The sequence below is a fragment of the Typopeltis vanoorti genome, chromosome 12 (assembly GCF_054136105.1).
Source record: "Typopeltis vanoorti isolate ZY-2024b chromosome 12, IOZ_Tvanoo_1.0, whole genome shotgun sequence".
Taxonomy (NCBI): Eukaryota; Metazoa; Arthropoda; class Arachnida; order Uropygi; family Thelyphonidae; genus Typopeltis; species Typopeltis vanoorti.
The window spans coordinates 105223177-105244954 of record NC_143560.1 but is presented as its reverse complement, the minus strand read 5'-3'; the positions used below and the strand labels follow the sequence as shown (position 1 = coordinate 105244954).

The 21778-nt window shown below is 36.9% G+C and overlaps 1 protein-coding gene across 1 annotated transcript in view; it reads right to left on the bottom strand.

Annotated features, from left to right (window-relative positions):
* The window catches only part of LOC150101106 (uncharacterized), a 229667-nt gene that overhangs the window by 125894 nt on the left and 81995 nt on the right, over positions 1–21778 (bottom strand). Inside the window, exon 5 of the mRNA XM_090401962.1 lies at positions 14128–14251. Coding sequence (XP_090258088.1) covers positions 14128–14251 — 124 coding nt within the window. The remainder of the gene's footprint in view (positions 1–14127; positions 14252–21778) is intronic.

Sequence of the window (21778 nt, the reverse complement as noted above, 5' to 3'; positions counted from 1 at the left end):
TTTCAACATCTTTCTCTAAATCCAGAGTAATTTTTAAAAAAGGTGATAAACCTTTTGGCAACTCCCATAGGCACAGATGACTTGCTACTGCTTCTGCCTGGTATCTCCAGCTCTGAGCCTGGCTCCCACTGAAGAGACCTCAATAAAGGTCGAAACTAGTCTGGGTAGATGGCCAATCCCTTTAATGCATAACAGTATACATATCCACATAGGAAATGTGTTTTGCATTTTGGGAGATACTGGGTTAGAAGTGCCTGGTAGCTTGCTCCACCTTTGCCACGAGTTGCCTTGGTGTTGCACTACTTACTGGATAAGATAGTACAACACTATATTTAGTCCTGAAGATATTTTCAGGTGCAAACTTTGTTTGCTCTCACTGGGATAAAGGATTAAACTAAATCTATTATAGTCTAACCTAGCGATAAATAAATTTTCAACATCTTTCTCTAAATCCAGAGTAATTTCTCTAAATCCAGAGTAATTTTTAAAAAAGGTGATAAACCTTTTGGCAACTCCCATAGGCACAGATGACTTACTACTGCTTCTGCCTGGTATCTCCAGCTCTGGGCCTGGCTCCCACTGAAGAGACCTCAATAAAGGTCGAAACTAGTCTGGGTAGATGGCCAATCCCTTTAATGCATAACAGTATACATATCCACATAGGAAATGTGTTTTGCATTTTGGGAGATACTGGGTTAGAAGTGCCCGGTAGCTTGCTCCACCTTTGCCACGAGTTGCCTTGGTGTTGCACTACTTACTGGATAAGATAGTACAACACTATATAAGATAGTACAACACTATATATTTAGTCCTGAAGATATTTTCAGGTGCAAACTTTGTTTGCTCTCACTGGGATAAAGGATTAAACTAAATCTATTATATTAAACCTCTGCAATTTTTTTGGTCCAGTCGATACCAAGAAGTTTAAAAGGAATTTCTTCAACTATCAAAGAAGATGGAGGATTTGGACTTCCAGTCTTAAAATTCTGCAATTTAAGCAATACAGCTTCTAAAATCCATAAAATATTGCAGACTGATCACACATGTGCAGACCTTCTCCAGTACTACTTGGGTTTTCATCTTCCCCTTTTGAAGTTAATGATTATACAGGTCCAAAAGCTGAGATTGTTCCTGAATACTACAATACTCTGTGCTTAACTTTAAGACTGCTAAAACATTCTGGAATTGATATTCTTTCCATTAAAAAAAGTAAAATTTGGTATAAAGAAATCTTTAATCTCTTTCGCTGTGAAGTTCCACTGTTAGGTATGGACAACAATATTTTGTTTCATAACTTGATGGCGTTCCACGGGTACCCTAATAGGAGGGATCTTGCTTGTAGAATTGCATATGGCTGCCTTCCAGTCAATACCATTGAATGGAGGTACTTTAACATCGAAGATTCAATCTGTGAGATCTGTTACTGATTTGAAACAGTAGAACATGCATTCTGCAGCTGCCCCTCTTGCCCTGCGTATTTGGAACAGATTATGTAACGTGTTGGGCATTCCATTACTTACAAAAGAAGAGGTTATTTGTTTTTCAGTACCCATCAACTGTCAGCAATGGAAAGAGAATTTTGATTTTTATAATAAATGAATTAAAATACCATTTATAGAAGGTTAGAAAGAAACATAGATTTCAAAACCAACAATATGACATCCAAATGCTTTATAATATTGCATTGTGGGAATTTTATTGTTCTGTCAGACGATTTTTGTACTTGAAAGAAGCATTCCAGGAGATATTAAATTTATGACTAGGTGGTGTAGGCCACCCACATTATGCAATATTCACAGGGGGGGGGGGATAAAATGCTGTCTATTTTTGCTACGAAAGGGTTTTTAAATGGTTCCATCCTCTTAATTCAATGTGGTCTTATGGTCAATTGCAGGGATGACTGGAGAGCAATCCCGAGCAGAGAAGGCCAACTCAAGAAGCTCATATTTATAAATTTAGGGACACAAAAACACACGTGTTGAACAGAATATTTTATTAATTACTAATAAATTAATTACTAATAAAATAAAACTTGACGTTTCGACCCCTGTATCGAGGTCATCATTGGAAGAATACAAGTGTATAAGGAACCAAGCTACATGCTCATGCCATGTATACCGGTAAACTAAATCTGCGTAGTTAATAAATCCTTTTCCCTAGCCTGACCTCTAGTGATAAAAAAAATAAACAAATAAAAAATATAAAAAAAAATATATATATATATATATATATATATATATATATATAAAAAATAAAAAAAATACAACTACATTAAACTGCTAAAGTCCTCATGTATTAATATTCTTCTGGATAGTTCCGATTGTTATAATATGATTTCTTTCAGTTGCTGTTGAATGTTACACACACTTCACCAGGTTTTCTTCTTGTAATGGGATTTTTCTATGGCTAGTTTAGGTTGTAGATGGTTACAAACACTTCACTAGGTTGTCTTCTTGTAGTGGGATTTTTCTATGGCTAGTTTAGGTTGTAGATGGGTCCTCCACATTCTTGAAATGGTCAGGCCATCATTTTTGTTGCGATTTGGGTTGTTTGAGCATTTCACACGACTCTTTAAATTTTCTCTTAAACCAGGTTTTGGTGCGATGTAGGGACTTCGCATTTTTCCAATCAATTCTGTGGTATGTTTGGAGTGCGTGGTCAGAAAGGCCAGTTTTTCCAAAATGGAGGTATTTAATGTATCGTTTGTGTTCGTCTTGTCTGATTGGGATAGTTCGCCCTGTTTCCCCTATGGAAGGTATGTTACATGTGCATTGTATTTTGTATGGTAATAGCATTCCTGAAATCTTTTTTATTCTTACTGGTATCTTTATGGAGGATCTTGTGAACAGTTTTTTTACTGTATCCATTTTTTATAAATGTTTGGTTGATGATCTTGTATTCCTGGTTTAGAGCCTGTTCATTAGAACAAATAGTTCGGGCTCTGTGTTTAAGGGTGCTTATGACACCTAGTTTTTGTGTTGGGTGGTGGTAAGAATTTTTGTGTATGTATTGGCCTGTGTGTGTGTGTGTAGGTTTGTGGTAAACTGAGAAGGAGAGATAGTCAGAGGGAAGACGTGTGACAAGTGTGTCTAGGAAAGGAAGAGAGTTGTTTTTTTCCATTTCAATGGTGAATTGGATACGTTTGTGTTGTTTGTTTAGGTGGTTAAGGAATGTATTTAGAGCTTTGCAGCCGTGGGGCCAAATGGCGAAAATATCGTCGACGTATCTGAGCCAAATTTTGGACTTTAGACATGCTGTCTCTAGAGCACATTGCTCAAAGTCTTCCATATAAAAGTTAGCAATTGGGGGAGAAAGTGGTGAGCCCATGGCTGTATCTTCTTTTTGAAGGTAAAAATTGTTTTGCCACACGAAATATCTGGAGCGGAGTACATGAACAAAGAGGGCTGTGATGTCATGTGGAAATATGTTCTGTAGGAGCAAGATCGTGTCATTGATTGGGACATTGGTGAAAAGGGAAATAATGTCAAAGCTGACTAATAAATCTTGGTCGTTGAGTGTAATGTTTTTAATTTTATTAATGAAATGTTGTGTATTTTTTATGTAGAAAGGGGACTGACCTACCAATTCCTTGAGTGTGGCAGCTAATTTTTTGGCTAAGTGATAATTTGGGCTGCCAATTTCTTCAACAATCGGATGAAGCGGTGTGCCTGGTTTGTGTATTTTTGGCAGGCCATAAATTCTGGGCGCACAGGCATACTGAGGTATTAATTTTTTTGTTGTTTCTTCGGGCCATGTGTGGACAGATTTGATTAATTCAGTTGTTTTCTTTTTTGTTACGTTTTGTGGGGTTGTAGTTTACCATTTGGTAGGTGTTGTAGTCCGATATTAAATGGTTCATTTTTTCAATGTATGTTGTACGGTCTAAAAGGACAGTGGCATTGCCTTTATCTGCTTTCATGATTATAATGTCTTGGTTATTTTTTTTAAGGATTTAAGGGCTAGTTTTTTGGTTTTGTTTAAGTTGGTGCTTAGTTTTTTGTTTGAATTTGGTATACACGATGTTTCCATTTGTATTGTATCAGCCAAAATAGTGGGGGGAGATCTTAAACCTCTCTCAATATGATTCATGATATCAAGTTTGTTTACTGACCTCAGAGCAATGGCATAGTTCAAACCTTTCTTTAGCAGCGAGAGTTCACCTTGTGTGAGATTGTGGTTTGATTGGTTGATAACCAAGCAGTGATCTGATGGTGGTTGGTTGCTCCTAACATTGTTTGTGGGCGACTGGCTGCTCCTTATGATGTCAGTTTGTGATTGGCTGTTCCTTTCGTAATGGCGTCTTGAAGGTCTTGTGCTTTTCTGTTGTTGTAGGGCTTGAAATTTCATTACTAATTTTTCTTTGTTTTTCAGTAATGAATGCTTGGCCGAGTCGTCAGTGATCCTGTCTAGAATCTCCCAAATTTCTGGAATAACGTATTCGGATAACTCAAATTTAAGTTGTAGAACTTTGGCTTGGGTGGATGCTAGATTTTTATATGCCTCATGGATTTGTTCCCATAACAAGGCTTTTTCCAACCGGGCATAAATACGGAGCGCTTTGGCTGATTTAAACTCAAGACGGTTAACTCAGATAAGGCTAACCACCTGGGTATTAGTCATCTTTCTGCTTTAGTTTCAATTGGTCTTTTGGTCATTCATTTATATGAGATTGGTGAAAAAGGAAAACTGATAGCTTTTCGCTATATGATGATATAAAAGAGCTGTAGCCTTTTTTCTATCTCTCATGATATTTATCTGTTTTTCTTTCTCCTAATACTATCAGGCTCTCTTGCACCCTATACTAACTACTCTAGGCCTACGATGAGCAATCCTTTACTTTTTCACCTCAATATAGGTTGAAGCTGGTCTGGGTAGTGGCCCTTCCCATAATGCATGCTATTTTATTCCGTAAAGATATGTGTTTTGCATTATGGAATACTAAGGCAATTGATGTGAATGCATTAACCTCAATATACAAATAATCCAGTCATGAAGTGACTTCGTACACAAACTTTGTTTGCTTACACTTGGATAAGAGATAAAACTAAGAATATAATTTCTTGGCATCTTTAATTCAGTGATGGAGGATGATGTACTTATAGAATATAAAGAGCATTATATTTTCATTGAAGATAACGCACTGAGGAGGAGGTGGAATGTCTTGGGAATGAGATAAGAAGTATGAAAGATGAGATTAGGTGAATGGAAGAGACGAATGCAAGGCGAATCAGAATGAAAGTGAGAGAGTTAAGGGCACAATAGGAGAGAACAGAAATAGTAAAAGAGACGAAATGAGAGAGAAAGGTATGGGAATGATACACGAGCAGAGAATAGGAATAGTAGAAGAGAGGGAATGAGAGAGATGTATGGGAATGATAGAAGAGGAAGGAATGGAAACAGTCAGAGAAAGAGAATGAGAAGAATGCGAGGGAATGCTGGAACCAGGGATAGAATGATGCCAGGACAGCAGGTAAGTAGGGGAACACAGAGAGAAAGGGTTGGAGGAGGAGAGAGAGAGAGAGAGAGAGAGAGAGAGAGATGCAGGTGAGCAATCAAGGAACAGAGCAGTAAGAGGTGTGATGTATGAGACTTGATCTGTGGTGTGCAAGATAGTATGTCAGAGGAGTGTTTGCCTGAAGGAATGATAGAAAGTGGCTATGGCAATCAAGCAGGGTGAAAGGGTGGATGAGCTGATTGTGATGGAGGGCACGAATGACTTGGGAGGCAGTGTAAATCGGGTGGCGAGAGATCTGAGATTCATGCGTGAGGTTGTACAAAAGAAAATGCAGAGAGGAAAGATAGTGTGCGTGTGTTACCCAGATATGATAATGATGAGCTGAGCAGAAGAGCGGTAATAATGAATAGCATAATAGTCAGAATGTGTCAGAAGAGAGGATTGGAATGTGGATGTTTGGAGGGTATTTGAGGACAGAAAGGAACTGTATGCGAGAGACTGCTTGCATTTGAATGAGGAAGGATGTATACATCTGGAGAGATTGCTGTTTTATAAACGAGTCGGTGTGTCAATGCAGGGAAACTAGAATTCCCAGGGTGGATGGTATCAGGGGGTGTCCTCTTGTGGGAATGAGTGCTTGGGGGAAGGGGGACGAGTGTGATCTGGAGGGGATAATGATAAATATAGAAGCAGTGACATTTTTATGCTTTATACTAATAATGCCATGAGTATCCAGAATAAAGGAGATGAAATGGTGGTGCTTATAGCAAGCATCAGCCTGGGAAAAAATTGTTGGGATCTCTGAGAAATGGTTGACAGAAGATGATATAATAACAGGAATAGAAGTAGCAGGGTACAGCATTTTTCAGCAGGATAGGAAGGGAAAATGCGGTACTGCTTACCATAGGTGATGACATATGTCCTCTAAGAGTGGAGGCTTTGGAAGGCAGTGACACTAATGGTTTTTAAAACATATGGTGTAAGGTTGAGATGGGCAAGACAGGATATTTAGTGGGATGTTGCTACAAGCCAAGGAGCACAGAGGGTGGGAAACAGGAGATATTTAGGCAGTTGAGCTTGGCAAGTGCAAGAAGAATGATTGTTATTAGAGACTAACTACAGCAATATAAGTTGGGAAGAGGAAAACGCATGTAATAATAAGGGAATGGAATTTTAAGAATTCTTTAGGGACAAATGTCTTAGTCAATATGTAATAGAGAGAACAAGAGGTTCAAGAGTTTTGGATTTGATCATAGCATCAGAAGACTTGATAATAACTGAGATGACATCTCTCCTCCAGTTGGAGAGAGTGACCATGTGGTTTTGACTTGGAAGATGAATACACATGCAGGAGTATCAAAGAAAAGGGAATGTATGTGGAATTATAAGGCGGGTGATTATAATACTCTTAGATATCAACTTTGGACAGTTCCATGGAGGGCGGAATTGGAAAGCCAGGATAACATTAGTACTTGGGAAACTGTGAAGGAATATTTGTTAGCAGCAATAGCAAGCTGTATATCATGAGTGAAGAAGAGGACACAATTTGGTATGTAAAGTGGATGACAAACAATATCAAACAGGAACTGCAGGTGAAAAAAAGGATTATGGAAGAGATATAAGAAGAGGGGTGGAGAGCAGATGCATGAAGAATAAAAGACTAAAGCTAGGAGAGTAACTAATATGGTGAGGTAAAAGGCAAAACTGGAATATAAAGAGCGTGGCATGAGATCCAAAGAAAATCCTAGGGAATTTTTTTGCTATATAGCCACTAGGAGGAGAAATGATTGTGGAAGAATAACATTGTGTGATAAAAATGGGAATAGAGTGACTGATGTAGAGGACATAGTGGAGTTGTTCAATGAACACTTTATTGGAGTATTTCATCCTGAGAAGTAGGTTTCAATACTAGAGTGGATTGTGCAGGTTCGAGGTTTAGAGGTGCAAGAGGAGAGAGTGTTCCAAATACTCGGTACTCTAGATATCTGTAAAGCTGTGGGAATGGATGGTATTTCACCATGGGTTTTGAGAGAATGTGCTAAAGAACTGACAGCTCCATTGACCTGGCTTTTCAATGAAAGTCTGGCTACGGGAAAGGTACTCCAAGGAATGAAAGGAAGGTAAGATGGTGCCATTGCATAAGCGTGGTAGCAAACTGTGTCTAATTATAGGTCAGTATATGCGTCGGTCTTGGAGAAATTAGTGAGGGACCACATACAGCACTGGGCAGATCAGGCTAATGTTATCTGTATGAATCAACATGGATTTGTTAAGGGGCACACTTGCTTTAATAATATGATTGCCTATACTGCCATTTTTTTAGATTTTGCAAAGGCATTTGACAGGGTGCCACATGATAAGCTGATACTTAAGTGGCAGCACATGGGTTTAGATGCAGGTTAGTCAACCGGATTCAGGATTAGCTATCCTGATAGGTATCAGAGTCTTGTACGGTGGGGCAATATCAAAGAGGCATAAGGTTACAAGTGGGGTTCCACAAGGCTCAGTACTGGGACCTGTATTGTTCATATCACTTTATATCAATGACATTGTCAATGGATTGCATGGGGATATTCAGTTGTTTGCAGATGATGTGAAGCTGGGAAGGGTTATTAGTAATAGTTCAGATGTGGCAGCCCTGCAAGAGGATTTGAATAAACTAGACAGATGAGCAAATGAATGGGGGGGGGGGGTGTCGGTTTAATGCAGCAAAATATGAAGTCTTGAAGTTTGGGAACCATTGATGGGAGGATGTATACTCAATGGATGAGCTGCACTGGAAGAAGTAGGGGAGACAAGAGATCTGGTGGTGGTGATGATTAATAGAAAACTGAAATTCAGTGCACATATTGCAAAGGTGGTGAAGGGAACCCAGAGGATTGCTGCAATACTGAGAAGGATGCTGACCTGCATAGATAAAAGAGTGTCATTCCATTGTATGAAGCCCTGATCAGACCACACTTAGGCTACTGTTCTCATATATGGTCCCCAGGATTTGAAGGGGATAAATTATTTGTGGAAAGGATACAGAGGTCGATAACAAAGATGGTTTCAGGACTGTACAATGCTAGTTATGAGGATCGGCTGAGGGAATGTGGACTGCAGAGTTTGGTAAATAGCAGAAGGAGAGGTGATATGATCAAGACTTTTAAACTGTTGAGAGGCAGTTACAGGGTTGACACTGGGGAGTTCTTTCACTTGGTGGAACAGCAGGAAGGAGTGATGATAAGAGGCCATCCCTGGAAGTTACGAAAGGAAACTGTTTGCAAGAGGGTGAGGAGTGGTTTCTTTGCATGGAGGGTGGTTGAACCATGGAATGCATTGCCTGATGGAGTGGTGAGAGCGAAAACGGTCAATGAGTTCAAAGAGTGGTATGATAGACTGTGTTTTCTAGGACGGACTGCCTATGATGAACCACTTGACTGCATGGAGGCCTGAATAATAATAATTATTATGAAAACTTTGTATTCTTTCTCTTTTTTTCTAAACATTACTTCTCTTCTGCTTAACTTCTAACACTTATAAATCCCAAATACATTCACAACCTTAATTTATATTCTATATTTCTTAATCTATATCTCAATACTGTTGAACATATTGTTGATTGTAAAAAGGATATTATTTAGTATGAAAACTCTATAATGAAACATGCCATTAATGAGCAGGTTATATCTTCAAGTTTTTCTGGAGAAAAATTAAAAATATAGCACAAGGCAATTAAAAACAAAAAGACAAAACAAAAAGATTCCAGATATGATAGAAATAAATTAAGAAGAATGGCTATGATGGAAAATGATTCAATTTGTAGGCTGTGTAGAAAGAAATCATGCAAGTTTTGGATGTGTGGAGTGAATTTGAGAGAAGAATGATTTCGTATAAGAGGAATGGCCTACACTTGAATGTGTTTGACATCAAGAGTCTTGAAAAATTATTAATTGATATGAGATCTAACACAGAAAGTCATGGAAACTGAATTCTGATGAGAGGAATGGTGTGTCTGTGTGTAAGACTGACAATGTTATGTAATTGTGTTAATGATGGGAATGAGCATTATCATGGAAATGATTACGGGGAGAGAATGATTTTATGATCATCGAGTTTGACCTATCAAGCATGTGCAAGGATGTTTGCATAAGTAAGGCACTAGATACGAACAGAGATCTGCAAATTGTCCCACTGCTTCACACAGACTACAGACTAAAGTATACAAAAAAAAAAAAAAAAAAGAATTCAGGTAAGTTATGTCTGTGCCTGAATGCTAGGAGTATCACAGTGACAGTGAAGTACTCACTTGGGAAGTGAGTAAGTTTATGAATGCTCCATTCAGAAAAGGGTACATATTTAACTACAAAGCAGGAAATTATGACCAACCAAGGAGTATGCTGGGTTCTGCACCATGGTATCAGTTGATGAATAGGAAGGATTTAAAAAATACTTAAATGATGCAATATTGGAATGTGTCCCTAGAGTTCAAAGAATAAATAGGGTAGGAGTGAAATGTGATAATCTGATAATATTATTAATCAAGAGATTCATAAGAAAAGGATGCAGAAGGAATACAAAGATTATGCCCGTTATGAAAATTATAAGGAGCAGGCCAGAAGAGTCACAACTGTTGTACAGAAAGCTAAGTGTGCGTATGAAAAAGAAACTGGCTCTGCAATCTAAAGATGAACCAAAAGAATTCTATCATTATGCAGCAAATAAAAGAAAGAATGAACATGAAAGAATAACTATTGAATGTAGATGGTATGAGGGTGATAGATACAAAAGACATTGCTCAACTAATGAGTGCCCACTTTGCTAAAAGCTATCAACCTGGTGTATGCAACATTGCACTTGCTACTACTTCTTCACTGGATGAAGAAACTCATGTGTGTGATGAGGAGGAGATAATAGAGCTGTTATTCAAACTGAATAAGAATTCAGCAATACGGAATGATGGGAAATCAGCATGGATTCTAAAAGAATGTTCAGCTGAATTGGCTATTCCTTTGACCAAGTTATATAATTTAAGTCTCAAAACAGGGACGATTCCATAAGACTGGAGAGAATGTATGGTAATTCCATTAAACAAAGGTGGTGCAAAGACTGATGTATCCAACTACTGACCTATCAGTATCTCGGATGGTGTAGATTTTAGAAAAGTTGCTTAGGGCTTGAATTCAAAAATGAGTTGACAGAAAATCTCTACTTTGTAATGAACAGAATGGTTTACTAAAGGAAGGTCATGAATTATATTATTACAGAATGTAAGCAACTTGCTCACATTCTATAATAAGTTTCTTTGAGTTATACAAAGGGAATGGATACAGCATGATACTTTTGGATTCTGCTATGGATTTGACAGAATACAGCGTGGAGGACTATTGTATAAATTGGAGAATATGAGATTAGATTGTAAAATATTGGCACGGATAAGAGGATGGCTGAATATATCAACAAGTGGTATATGTATATGGGGATGTGAGTCTGCAAGATTGAAGGTAACCATCCTTGGATCCATTATTATTGAATAATCTGTGCAATAATTACACTGGAATGAATTTGACGGGTGACATACGGCTATTTACTGGTGATGCAAAGATGGCAGGGTAATCTAAATATGAGTTTAAACAGTTTAAATATGAGTAGTTGAAGAGTTGTGCAAATGTTCAGAAACTGTGTGAAGTGATAATGAGGAGAAGAGTTCAATTGATGATAAAGTAGACAATGATGTTTATAAACAGAATGAAATTAACAGTAAGGTGATGAGTGATTTGACTGGTGACAAAATAGTGAGTGAATGATAGTGAAAAAAAAGAAGCAAGATTTAAAAGCTGAGTTGATGGCAGTGAGGCAAGAGATGAGGTGGGTGCAGGGTGAAATGAAGAGAAATGGAGATATGCATGGAAGAGTGAAGTAGGTGAAAACAAATTATGCCAAAAACAAATGAAAACAAAAGACCCGTGAATGGTGAGGTATGGCAATTTGTTTATTAGAGGTGTGGTAAATAAGGAGAGACACAAGGTTTGTTTTTCAGGGGATAAAATGATTAGAGCGATCAAGGCGTTGGATATAAGGAGTAAGTGAGCAAAGGAGTTGGTAGTAGCAGTAGTAGAGACAAATGATTTGACTGGGAACAAAAAAGAATGTAAGATTAGATATCAGGAGGTTGTAGAGAAAGGATAAATGATAATAGTGCGATATGAGAAAAGACAGTCAGTATGTTGCCCAGATATCACAGTGATGAGATGAGGCAGAGAGCAAGAATTATGAATAATATATTAGTGGAAATGTGTGAATAGAAATAAGTGCACCTTGTTAATGTGTGGACTGAGTCTATCATAACTGTATAAGAGTGATGGACTACATTTCAATGGTTTTGGTATGAGTGATTTGGTGAGACTGCTGCTGGAAGGGAAAGTAATAAGTGCAGAGAATGAATTGGAGTGAGTAAGAAGTAATGTGAAAGAGCAGAAGTAAGGAAGGAGAGACTGTAATGAAGAAGTACATAGCCTGACATAGAGAAGTGTGCAAGACAAACAGGGACTCAGGTGGACAGGGGAACACAGTGTGAGAAAGGATGATGGTTGATGCTCAAAAAGGATGCGATTGTAAGTGTAGACAAGAAGGGGAATGAGATGGCCTGGGATGTAGAGAAAACAACTGAATTTGAAGAAGGTTATGGGATGAGTAAGGAGAAAAGAAATGGCTCGAGGAAGGTATAGAGAAGTCACATCTAATAAGTAGTATTAAGTGAAACTTCTTATAGATCCAGGAATGAGCTGTGATGTTTGTATATGAATGCTAGAAATATCAGGAACAAGGGAAATGAAATGGTTGCATTGATTCAGTTCATTTACCCAAGAATTGTTGGAATAAGTGAGACATGTTTGGATTCCAGACATCCTATCAGGAATAGAGATGGAAGGGTATGATGTATTTGGTGAAGATGGAAAGGGTAAAAGGGGAAGTGGGGTGCTACTGATCATAGAAAAAGAATTATGTCCATACAAGGTAGAGATGCAAGGGCAAAACAGTGGCAGTGGTCTTTGAAACAGTATGGTGTGAGATAGAAGTTAACAGAATGAAATACTTAGTCAGATGTTGCTATAGACCTGGTAATATAGAGTGCAGTGACCATGAAATGTATACAGAAATTAGCCAAGCAAATAAGAAAAAGGTGTTCATTATAGGTGATTTTAATTATGGCAATACAGACTGGGATACAAATAGCAATCAAAAGTAAAGAAAATGAGTTTCTCGAGTTTGTGAGAGACAGCTATCTCAGGCAGTAAGTAACAGAGGGCACACGAAGATTGAGAGTCTTGAATTTGATCATCTCATCAGAGGATGTTATTATACATGAGGTGTCAAATCACCCTCCAATTTGGTGAGAGTGACCATGAAATGATTACCTGGATTGTTGCCAACTGTATGAGGACTTCTATGAGGAAAGAGTATATGTGGAATTACAAGACTAATGATTATAAGAAGCTCAGGAGACAGCTTGCAGCTGTAGCATGGAATGAGGTGTTCGGGTGAAAAGAAGATAAGTGCTACTTGAGCGATATATAAGAACTGTCTTGTAAAAGCAATGTCTAAATGTATTAAAAAGATCAGAAGGTTAAATAAGGTAGGTGTGAAATGGATGAATTAAGAGATTAAGCATGAAATTACAGGGAAAAAAAGGAATTTTGGAAGCAACTTAGGTGGAGTGGTAATAATCGATTACATGAGGAATACCAAGAACAGGCAAGGATGGACTCAGTTGGTAACAGTAGCAAAAGTTCAGTATGGGCAGCAATTTGTTAATGAAGCTAAAAAAAAATCCTAGGTACAGGGAGTTCTTCCAAGTTGTATAAGGAAGATGTGAGCAGGAGAATAAGGAGTAGGTTCTTTGAATGTAAAGTGACTGGTCAGTGGAATGCTCTGCCTGACATTGTAGTGAATGTAGATACATTGAATGAGTTTAAAGTATGGTTTGATGAGCTTTGTATGTAACTATGTTTACCTCCCACGATGAGTCTTTGGACTACATGGAGGTCTGGTGTTGTTAATAATAATTCCAGAAATTTTCTTGATATCTGTTGCAGAGTGTAGCTGTTCCCCGCCTTTTCTAGATTCCTAGTGCTTAAGTAAATAATATTACTTATTAGTTTTTATATCAAGCTTACACATGACGGGTTGCAAAACCTAGACAGGAGGTTAAGAAGGACTCTACTAATGTGGTTCTTGAACAGCTGAAGAATGTTATCTTTAGGGGAAAACTGGAGAGAGCTATTCTAAATAAGAGAGGTGGATAAAGAAAGTGGAGGAATAATGGTGGTCAGTTCAGCAAAACATTGTCATGAAAATACTTATGGAAGAGACATAGGGTAGAAGCTGAACAGATAGAATCTATGAGAAAGAGAAAGGTCTCTCACACACACACCCACCCCTACCAAAAATCAGAATATACTGCTAGTTTGAGCACCGCTTAACCTACCTCCTCTAAAACAAGCAGTTTATTCTGATTTTTGGTAGGGGTGTGTTTACATTTATTAAACGGCATACGATTTGCATCTATGTTCCATTAAAAAGGCATTATTTGTGGTTTAAACGAATCAAGGAACCATTAAAAACTATTTTTATTTAAAGATTTATCTCTTTATATTTGCCAATGCTTACTATACAGAAATTACACATACAGGCTCCACAAATCAACACCAGGTCCATAAGTAGATCTTGGCATGAAGAGTTCTGGAGCTGCATACTCTGGAGAGCCACAGTGAGTTCTTAGAGGATGATCATAGAAGTTACTCAAACCAAAATCTAAAGGGAAAAAAACAACAATAGATATTAAAGAGGTATTGTAAACAATATCATAATATTCTTCAACTACTCTATAGCTATATAGTAAATAGGTCTTATAAAACTAGTGGCATGTAGGAAACATCACATACCACCCTAAACTTGTAACTAATGCAAGTTTATTTGAAACCAATATGAAGCTAAAGTTGTTTCCACATCTCGGCATACAAGAAATCAGGGTTGTTTTTTTTTTTTTTAATTGTGATCCAGTTAAGTAATGAACTTTTATTTAGACTTTTCTTGGTCATGAATATTCCTTTGATAGTTAATCACAGAAACATGCAATAAAGAAAAGAGTGCAAAATACTCAAAGTTGTGCTGATTACACACTCTAGATTATGCCCAGGATGAGGGACTTGGGCAGAATAGTTATCCACTACCAAAAATATAATGGATAACAATCCCCAAGACCTACGGAAGTTCTCTGTTAAGCAAATGCTGATTCCCAAAAATTTTGAAGATCAGTAATTTATTTATCAATGTCATAAATCACTGCAGAATAATTTCTGGCATCTATTTATAACACTGTTTATCTCCATGCCAAATGAATTTGTTCAGTCCATGATTCCTAATAATTAATGACTACTATCAATTTTTGTTAAAATAATCAGTAAATTAAGTTTTACAAGAAACTATAAAACGATTTTTACCTTTTTTTTTTTTATCTTTATAGTTCTTGTATTATCTTTTTTTTCACAAGTTAAAAGTTTGTGCATCTCAGCTAAAAACAGCAAAAAAACTGATGATTTACAACTCTCCATGGAAGAAAAAAAAAATCTAGTCCACACATCCCTATTAACCACACTATTACACTTCCTTTCCATCAATTTTATAAAACCCCTTTAATATCTTAAAAGTTTCTATCATGTCCCTTCTTTTCCACCTATCAACTAAACTTTGTAACTTACATACTTTCAACCTATCCTCACTGGGGACATTCCATATATCTGTCACCAGCTAAATTAATCATCTCTGAATCTTCTCTACCACCTCCTGATCCTCAAGAAATCCAGGTAACAAATCTGTACAGTGGTCAAGATGCAGTCAAATCATAGCCTTATAAAGAGAGATAATAATATCCCTATCTTTACTTGTTAGCATGTTTTTCAACATCCAAGTAATCCTATGAGCTCTTTCACCAACTTTTGCAATATGCCCTCTGAACTTCGACTCTCTGTCCACCATTATCCCTAAGTCCTAGCCTCATCAATTTCCTGCAATCCAGTACCATCAATATGATACACCATATGTAACCTTACAGTTTACAACACTAAAGTGAGAATCATTATCCTTTGCCCACAATGCCAAATTATTTAGATCATCCTGCAGGATATCTACATCATCTTTATCAACTATTGTTCTCCCCAGTTTTACACCATCAGTAAACAACTGAATATCTACCCTTAAATCTTTAGAGAAAGATTTAAGGGTAGATATTCAGTTGATATGCAAAACTCACTGATATGCAAATTAAAGAGCAGTAGCTCTAATACAGAACTCTGAGGTAATGCATTAGTCACCTTCATTCTCCTAGATTCCACTCCACCATATATTACTCCGGTATCTGTCTGTCAGCCACATTCTTATCTATGCTTCTAGCTTTGCATCATTTGTATTTGTTCCAACTTTTGTAATTATTTTCCAAGTGGTATTCTATCAAATGCCTTTGCAAAGTCTAGCAGTAACATGGTGTAGCCATTTCCTTTATTAAATTCTACTGTCACTTTATTATAAAATGTGAATAAATTACTAAGACAGGACCTACCCTTTAAAAAACCATGCTACCCACTATAGATTATCGCATTCCTATCCGCCCACTGTTAGATTTTACCTTAAACTAGCTTTTCCAATACTTTTAACAACCACTCCTGATATATTAATTGGTCTGTAGTCTGCTACCCCTGTCTTGGAGCCACCTTGATCCAATAGAACTATCTTACTCTCTTTCCACTCCTCTGGAACCCTGCCAGAGCCAAGACTTAAACAAACTCATCATAGGCAATGCCAATTTTCTTGCACATTTGCATAGTGCATGGGCTAATCCCATCCAGTCCCGCTGTTGAGTTCACAGTGATATTTTTCAATATTCTGAACACATCCTGTTCCTCTACCTCAATTTTGATACATGTCTCTGTCACATCAGCAACTGTGAAATCTCCACACCTTTGCAAAATTATCACTCAGCAACTCAACTATTTCTTTTGCCTCTGTCACTTTCCTACCATCAGCATTGTTTAAAATCATCCTACCGTAGTCATTTACCTCCTACTTGCTATGTAACGAAGTTATGCAAAGTAAACTCTTTTGGGTTTGCTTTGGCCTGATTAGCTAATTTTCTTTCATAATCTGATTTGGCACTAGTCACCTTTCATGCTTGCATTTTGCACTGCTTATGAGTGTGCTAATTACCTTTTTCTTTATATTCCCTCCACAGCATTTTCTTTCTTTCTTTTTTTTTTTTTTTTTCAATGATGCTATTCATCCATCTAACTCTTACTTGATTTATCCCTCTGATTCTGAGTATGCATCCTGATGATGCTTTCTTCAAACATTAGTTGACCATCAGCATAAAATTTGTTGCCTTAGCTTTATCACCACCTTTGTGAAGTGGAACAATTTTGCCTTCCTTCCACCCTTTTGAGACTTGTGCTGCCACAAGACAGATGTTAAAAAGGCAGGCCCAAGGCTGATGCTAATTCCTTGGAACATTCCCTTAAGACATGTGGTGAATGTTGTCAAGTCCTATTGCCTTACTGACATCTAGCTTACTTGACTCCTCATATACCTCTCCTTGCTTACTATGAAGTCTTCCCTAATTTCATTCTCTATACTTCAGCTTCACTGAGGAAGTATTACAAACATCTGCTGAACAGATTGCTGAAAGACTGTATCAACTATGGAATGAAAATCAACATAAGCAAAACAAAAGTAATGAAAATAACAAGGAAAGAGACAACTATGGATGTAAGAATAAATGGAGAAAAATTGAATCAAGTAAGGACATTTAAATATCTAGGAAGTGTGATTAGCAGTGATGGAAGATGTACAAGTGACATAAAAACAAGAATAGCAATGGGAAGAGATGCCTTTAACAGAAAATGGAATTTATTCAGAAGAAAAATGGATAGAAATTTAAAGAAAAGACTAATAAAATGTTATGTGTGGAGTGTTGTCTTTATATGTTGTTGAAACTTGGACACTGAGGAAAAAAGAAATTAAAATTTTGGAAAGCTTCGAGATGTGAATTTGGGGAAGGATAGAAAAAGATAAAATAAATAATGAAGAGGTCTTAAAAAGAGTTGAAGAAGAAAGGAATATGTTAAAAAGAATAAAAAAAAGAAGAAAAGGAAATTGGATTGGACATATCCTGAGAGGAAATGTAAAAGGAAATAGAGATGCCACTGAAGGTAAAACAGAAGGAAAAAGACCTAGAGGAAGAGTGAGGAAAACAGTGCTAGATGACATGCTGAATGGAGACAGATACACAACACTGAAAGAGAAGGCTCAGAGCAGAAGAAAGTGGAAGGAAAGTTTTTGCTACTAAAAGAAGAACCTGCTCAATTGCAGAATACTTAAGAGAGAGACTTCAGCTTCCAGTTTCATACTGAGGACACACCTTGAAGTGCTCACTGAATTCCACAACTATGTCCTCTGCAGCACTTACTAATCTCACACTTTTATCCATTAAAATCATCTTACCATAATCATTCTTCCTTCTACTTGCCACATATCGAAAAAACACATCAGGGTTTTTCGTGGCTTGATTTGCTCATTTCTGATCATACTGCACTTGGTCATCCTTACCAACTGAGTCATATCCTGGCCTGCTCTTTATACTCTTCATGCAACTGATTATTACCATTATTCATTTTGCACTGCCTCCAAAGTGCCTTCTCCCAGATTTCATGCTTAATCCTCTCATTCATATGTTTTACACCTACCTCATTCAGCCTTTTTGACCTTCAGAATACATTCACATATTGATGCTGTTATGTATTTCTTTGCTGATTCCCAAGCAACATTTATTTCCTTACCACTCAACTCCTCATTCCATGCTATAGCTCTAAGCTGTCTTCTAAACGTATCATGATCACCAGCCTTGTAATTCCATATATACTTTCCTCACAGAAATCTTCATATGCCTAGCCCACAACCTTGGTGGTCACTTCATGATCATTCTCACCAACAGGAGGAAAGTGCAAAATCCAAAGGTGCATCAGAGGATCACATTTAGATCCTCTGATGAAATTATCAGTTCTAAAACTTTCGATCCTTGTGTGCCATACTTTACATACTGCCTGAGATAGCTGTCTCTCAAGAACTCGAGAAATTCATTTTCCTTATTCCCAAATGCTATCTCTATGTTCCAATCTATACTGCTATAATTAAAATCACCATAATAACTTCTCTTGTTCACTAACCCAAATAGCTTATACATTTCATCACCACACTTCACATTGCTTGACCTATAGCAACATCCAACTAAATAACTCTTCCTCCACCTCACACCACACCACTGCCTCAAAACCATTGCCACAATTTCTCTCTTTCATGTCTACCTTATGTAGACATTATCACTACTTAGTAATAGCCAAAATTAAAAAACTACAATATCACTACTTAGTAATAGCCAAAATTAAAAAACTACATAAGATTTTAAAAAAATTATAAATCAAAATGGAAGAATAAAATATGTTATGTATAAATTAAAAATGAATGAAATTTTTCTTAATTTTTTTATTATGATAAAAAATCATTTTCATATATTGGAAAATTAGAAGATAGAAAGTGAGAAAATACAGAAGACATGATTGAAAAGCAATGGAAAAATTTTTAAATAGTATGTGACTGAAAGAGCCTGTTTGGGTGCTAAGAAAGGAAAAAATGACAGATTATCAGACAAGATCTGGTAACTCATAGAAGAAAGGCATAAAGATAAATTGGTTTGAAAATGCTAAATTCAGAGAGCTAAAGAAATTAATTTTAGCAGTTATAGAGAGAAAAACAAGTTAGTTAAAAGATCCACATAATAACATGAAAAGGAATTATGTGGACATTTTAGCAACAGCAGCATAAAAGGCTACAACATTAAGACACATTGGAAGACTGTATAAGATGACAAGGAAAATATGCTCTGAAGAAAAGAAGCAAGTTCTGTATGCCCACAGATGCGAGACCCTTCAACACTTTTGCGCATGTCAGAAGAAGGAGAATCCATTCTAATAATAGGGTAATCAATGCATTTTGTGGGATGAATGTTTATTTTTATACGTCAGAAAATTGGCTTTTCTTTTATGAAAATTATAATTTTAAAAATGGTAACTATTTTGCTTGTACAACAGCTGGAAAAAAATCACGCAACATGTGATTTTGCGTGTTGGTGACAAATTTGTACATCCTTTATTTCTTTCTCCCCTTCAGCATGAATTGACTATTCTTGACAATCTGCAAGATGGAAAAAATGCCTTCATGAGATTTTAAATGTACAAAACAATAAATTGACATGATTAGAAGGTCAATAATGGAAGAATCTCCTATAAGCATACATTTAAATATTACGTTACAAACTAAGATCTAAAAGTGAAATAATGATTATAACTGAGAAGGTGAAAAATGTAAAGTATTGGGCAATGATAATATAGTAAAAAGACTTAAGACAACTAAACAATCTGCTGCTAGTAAACTGCAACTGATCTTTAAAATATGCTAGAGACTGAAAATATACCATATCTAACCAGTGGAAAGAAGCAATGATAATTATAATTCCAAAGAAAGGAGATCTTACTAGATGTGAAAATTGGAAGGGAATTAGTCTACTGTCAGTACATGCAAAAAAATTCTGTAAAGCACTCGTGAGTCAAGTGTAGCGGACGTGTGTAAGAAGAGCTCTGGATTGAGATAAGTATTCTTGGAATAATTAAGTATATATGAATATTTGTTTGAGTAAGAGCTGCTGTAAAAGTTGTGCGTTAGCAGTATTATTAGTGTGGGGAATTTTCATTTGCCTAAACTTAATTACGAGTTCATTATTATTAGACCTAAGAGCAGTAACAGCAGTAATAGTGCTTAAAGGGTCAAAGCTGTATAACCGAGAGGACACCTCCACATAGCTTAAAAGGAATGCGGAGAACCGACCAGGACTTCTGACCTAATGTCCAATCCTCACCTTCTCGTGGTGCACCCTGTTGGGTATCTACTTGGATACTGAACGAGCGAGGATGGGCTGGCAATTTGGGATTTAGCCGACCAAATTGTATTCTTATTGGTTAAGCCAAAATAAAAAATGATGGTACAACATGACAAAATTTCATGATAGCTGGGGCATCGCCCGGTTAAACAAGGCCCCCGTTGTTTTCTCCAGGGAACCAGGGCGAACAGCGAAAAGTCAGCTACTGGAACAAATCTGAAAACAAACCCCAACTCAACATCACCAGAGTTAAAGATCGGTACTATCAACGTAAGAAGCCTGAATGGCAAAGAAATGGAGCTAGCTGAGGAATTAGATAAGTACCAGATCGACATAATAGGGGTGACTGAAACAAAAAAGTCCAAAACTGGTGAGATCTTTCTGAACAATAAATACAAAATGTTATATTCAGGCAATAACAATCAAGGAAAAGGAGTAGCCATAGTATTCAACACAAAATACGAGGCTAATCTTCTTGAATGGCAATCAGCCGCAAGTAGAGTTATGTGGGCAAATATGAGAATGGGGAACTGGACAATGAGACTTATTTGTGCCTATGGTCCCACAGAAGGTTCTACTAAGGTAAAAGTGGAGGAATTTTTTGAGGCTTTAGAAAAAGCAACGGACACAATGAAAAAGGAAAAGTTGGTCCTTGTTGGGGATCTAAATAGCAGAGTAGGAAATGATTGTGAGATATACAAAAATATTTTGGGAAAATTTGAAGAAAAGAGCAAAGCTAATAACAATGGCAAATATCTGTTGAATTTCTGCTCAGGACATCAACTGGTTATTACTAACACCATGTTCCAACATAAAAATGTGCACAAATTCACATGGAGAGAAGCGGCTAGGAATAAGAAAAGTCTCATTGACTATGTTATTGTTGATAGTGATGTTTTCTCCCTGGTGCAGGACACTAGAGTGTACAGAGGATTTGAAATTGGAAGTTATCACTATTTGGTCTTGAGCAGGATAAAATTGAATTTCATATTGAAAAGAATAACATGTAAGAAAGATTTAAAGCGAATAAAAGTTGAGCAGCTCTCAGATGTGAACTGTAGACTAAAATACACAAAGATTATTGAAGAAAAAATGAAAGAGTTTGAGAACAGGAATCAAACCTTGGAGATTCAGTGGCAAACTCTGAAGAAAACATTGATTGATTCCACAAGAGAGGCATGTGGTGAGGTTGTCTGCAAGGATAAAAAAATCAGAACTCCCTGGTGGACACAGGAAGTTAAAGAGGCAGTGAAGGAAAAGAAGAAAGCATACCAAAAGTTCCTGTCAAATAAGTCAGCTTG